This window comes from Sinocyclocheilus anshuiensis, unplaced genomic scaffold (genome assembly GCF_001515605.1).
Source record: "Sinocyclocheilus anshuiensis isolate Anshui unplaced genomic scaffold, SAMN03320099.WGS_v1.1 scaffold1015, whole genome shotgun sequence".
Lineage (NCBI taxonomy): Eukaryota > Metazoa > Chordata > Actinopteri > Cypriniformes > Cyprinidae > Sinocyclocheilus > Sinocyclocheilus anshuiensis.
The window spans coordinates 1,231,792-1,236,121 of NW_015546029.1; the positions used below are offsets into that span (position 1 = coordinate 1,231,792).

General features: G+C 37.9%; 1 protein-coding gene across 2 annotated transcripts in view; it reads right to left on the bottom strand.

Moving 5' to 3' along the window:
• Positions 1-1,549: 1,549 nt before the first annotated feature.
• Positions 1,550-4,330, bottom strand: part of LOC107698738 (eukaryotic translation initiation factor 3 subunit A) — a 17,900-nt gene continuing 15,119 nt past the window's right edge. For both annotated transcript variants that reach the window (XM_016499837.1, XM_016499836.1), the window contains exon 22: positions 1,550-2,508. In XM_016499837.1, coding sequence (XP_016355323.1) covers positions 2,327-2,508 — 182 coding nt within the window. In that variant the 3' untranslated portion in view covers positions 1,550-2,326. The remainder of the gene's footprint in view (positions 2,509-4,330) is intronic.

Genomic DNA, 4,330 nt, shown 5'->3' on the forward strand with positions numbered 1-4,330 from the left:
TAGCCTACTCACTTTTTGTTTTTGTAATTATGTGCATTTTGCTTTTGAATTAAAGCGCAATAAAACACACACACACACACACACACACACACACACACACACACACACACACACACACACACACACACACACACACACACACACACACACACACACACACACACACACACACACACACACACACACACACACACACACACACACACACACACACACTAGTGAGCCAATAGGAAACGAATTCCGAAATTGCACTTGTTGCTAAAAATCAACATTTAGTTCAGCAATCCTATTAAAAATATCTAAACAAAAGTTATATAACCTAAGCATAAGTCTGAATGACGGAAACATTCGAATCCCGCCATGAAATTCGCTTGCTTAAACTTAAGAAAAAACACCTACGAAATATGCTATTAAGCATTTTAGCCCAGACAATTATAGTCGTTTTCATCCAAGAACGTTAAAGTCGATGAAGCATTTGAAAGGTATTTATCAGTTTTAATATTTCTTTCTTACACAAGCCACATGCAAAATACACACATTATAGGCTAAGCCATATAAAATAATGTCTTAGACCATTAGGTTACAGTGCAACTGGAAGACTTAAAAGAAGCATTCAAGATTTTTCCTTTATCTAATGATCATTTTCCTAACATCCGAGTTTTGCATTCCGTAATGGCCGTAATTTTTGTTTACTTTGCTATTATATAAACTCTTGCTGCATGTAGCCTAATATGTTCGAAAAGAACTATAAACAATACGATTTAGATCTGCAAGACTAAACTTGTAAAATGTTTAAAACATTATTTCCAAATCGGAGTTTATAAATTACAGGTAAATGACTGGAACTAGACCTGAAGACAACTTTTTTGACAAATGGCACTGGGTGGCAGATGCACAGATTAGGCGATACGTGCCGTGTAGAGGTATATATCCCACATTCACAAGCAGCATCCCTCCAGCTCGAGGTCGGCTGAGTTTACACACGGTGACCCGTGGTCAAACTTCACAAAGTAGGTCTTGGCAAATATAAGGGCCTAATCTAGTTTGGGAGTTCATAACCTCTTGCATGGGAATTTGAGGCTCCAATTGTGGGATTATTGGCCTTAATTGTGGATTTTCCACTAGAATGCAACAAAGACCGCTGACATAATTGTTTCTTTCTTCGAGTCTTTTCTGCAGAATGATATAATGCGAGCAAAAGTTTATCACCCTAGCAGCGGGAAGAATCACGATCCAAAGAAGTCGTTGCATGAAACTAAGCACTCGCATTGATGAGGTTTACCGAGGATTACCTCTTATCATCGTGTGCGTGTGGTCCTCCTGCCCGTTAGTTTAACCAAGAGCCAGTAAGTCTTTTTTTTTTTTTAAACCGCCCGTTGTACCACATAAAACCTTCCTAAAAGAAAAAGACCGTCCTAATCGAGACTGGATTATGCCATTGCTATTGTTTTCTTGTAGATATAAAATCTCAGTATACTGCTATGGCATTGCATTGTTGTTAGAATTGTCTGCATTTTTATTGTCATATTTGCCACAAAGAAAAAAAAAATCACCAAAGACTGCAAAGTTTATTTACTAAACCCTTTTAATGCATCACCCAGGAGGACCAACATCATCGTATTAAACGCCATCATTTTCTATTAACAACAGAATGAATAGATTAGAGGGATCCAATCAATTGTTCTTGGTTCATTTATGGAGAGCCGTCTAAAGCTTCAGAAAACCTTGCCGAGATTTAGGTGACCCCTAGTGGCCAAAATGATCAACTACTGATAAGGTCTGAAGTCTAACATAACCATGGATTCTTATTCCAGTTTCATTAGACACAAAAAGCATATCGTCTTCTGCAGTATAAGAACTGAAATTACGGTAATTTAATGAGCAAATGACTTTATTAATAAAGTTTTTTTTTTTTTCATATTTCTAGAGGGCATTCGACCACAGCATAAGCAGCAACTACAGCATGGACACAGCTGTAAAGATAACCTGATGATTTCATCTCAAAACCTCACAACCACACCTTCATGAGACGTCATGCAAAAACGTTCATGTTCTACAACATCCGCACCTCAAAGAAAAAACATCTACGTAATTTTGTGTGACCAATTGAATCCTCTAAGCATGCATAACAAAAAGGAATGAGATACTTTTCAAATGTAAGTTTTTAAAAAGGGATGAAATATAAATAGCCATGTTTGAAAACCCATTGCAAGTGTTGTAATTTTATGGCAAAGCTTGTATTTCACGTTAATGTAAGCAGTGACCTGTACTAATTAGAGAACACATCAAGGCTTAGTACAACATCAAGCAAAAAAATTTTGATGCTTTAGCGGCGGACAGTGGTCCAGCCATCATCATCCGTCTCGTTCTTGGTCCGGCGCAGATTTTCCTTATCTTTGTCAGAGCGCCAGGTGCTCTTCTCACCGCCATCACGGTCCCGGTCATGTGGTCTGAGAGGAGCTTCTCTTTCGTCCTTGCGCTCATCGCCACCACGACGCCATGAACCACCTTTGAGTTAGGAATTAAGATGTAAGAAACTGACCTTTTAAAAGGTACCCCAAGCATATTTCACTGGCTCAGCTTTGTCACGGGGTCTTGGACTTTATATTGACACCTACTGTCATGGATGCATGAAGTCTGCCCTATTTTTATTTACTGCTGCCACTTTAAACCAGAACTGCTTATCCTGTTTTGTTTGAAATAAGAAATATCAATAACATGGAAGTTATTGGATTCAATTGCAATTTTCAGACTTTGTGGCAATTAAATGTTGCAGCAGCATGGCTAAGTTTTGGAGGCATTTTGCACTGCTGTGGTATCATGCATTTGTAGTTGCCACTTGAGTTAGCTTGTTCTGTTAGATGCACTTCTGTGATTTAGTTTCGTACAAGTGCTTTAAAAAAAAAAAAAAAAACAGTAAATAAATTTACAGTTATCATTTCTATTAGTAATTCTGGTCACTCATGACTAGGGCTGGGCAAAAAAATGTATTTTCCGATTAATCGTTTTTTTTTTTAAATGACATCGATTCGATATCGATTCTCAAAAGCCGCGAATCAAACCGGTTAAGTCACTTGCCCAACGCGTCACCGACCCCCACCGTCGTTTTGATTTTTTATAGAAATAAAAATCATTTAGTTCAGTAAAAGAACAGACACTAAATTAAAAACTGGACGCGGCTGCTCAATGCAGCGTGCCGAATGACAGTCGCATCACAGATCAGATTTCATTTCTCCAGTGAGGAGAGTGAGTCGAGCTGACTGACAAGAAGAGTGAGGTGAGACAGAAAAGATGATCGCAGTTGATTTAGTTTCGAAACGAGATGCAAAAGCGCCTGTTTGGTAATATTTTGGATTTTGAAAAGCCTGTTGACTTTTGCCGTTTATCTAAGGTGATTTTGGAAGTTTTTTTTAAACATTCGTTTCTTATTTAATTGGTTCCACATTGTTTGCTGATTTTTACTTTATTTAAACTTTGTGTCATTTATTTATTTTATTTGACATCAAGGTGTATGCCGTGCCTCCAAGCTTTCTTACTCGTTTTGCTAATAAACTTTCTACGTTTCTTATTTATTTGGTTATATATTATACATGTTTACTTACATGTTAGTTTACCTAACTGCCGCCAATTCAAAAGTGAAAGTAAAATGCGCACGGCGCTTTTAACCCTTTGGCACGCGAGTTTAAAATATTCTAGAAGAGCCCCCAGCGTGAGTTTTTTTAGGCGACCGTTATTTTAAAATGTATCGCCTTATTGTTTCCATGGCGACGCGTCATGCTTGTCATGTGACACAACGCAGCCACAATAGATCTGTGTGACACATGGATCGCTTTTATCTGATATTCCGATTCTGAAATATATGCAAGTAAATGTATTTGTAGTTTAAACACGTTTATATCGACCGTGTTAGTTGACCTATAGCGGGGGATGGGCGCCGCCATGTTAGTTCTCGCTAAATTCGAAATCCGAGCTTTACAACACGCAAATTCATCCTCTCCTCCCGAAACACGTTAAAGTAGGTCTCCGGTAAACGGTAAACTGAGCAGAGTAAACTTTATAGTTACCTACACAATCTGTATATGATATCAATAAAAACATGTCGTCAGATTATATTTGTAAGGATCATTATTGCCGTTTCCATAGACATCAGCGTGCATTTTACAAACTGTAAATGTATGGTTTTGCTAGTACTTATTTTAGGTTTCAGACATTTAAATACACAAGTATTATATGGTTGAAAACAATTAATATTTGTGATAATATGACAAGCGCTTAGCGCATCCGATCTGCCTCTGCGCCAGCAAAGCGCGAAAGCGGATTTAAATTCAGC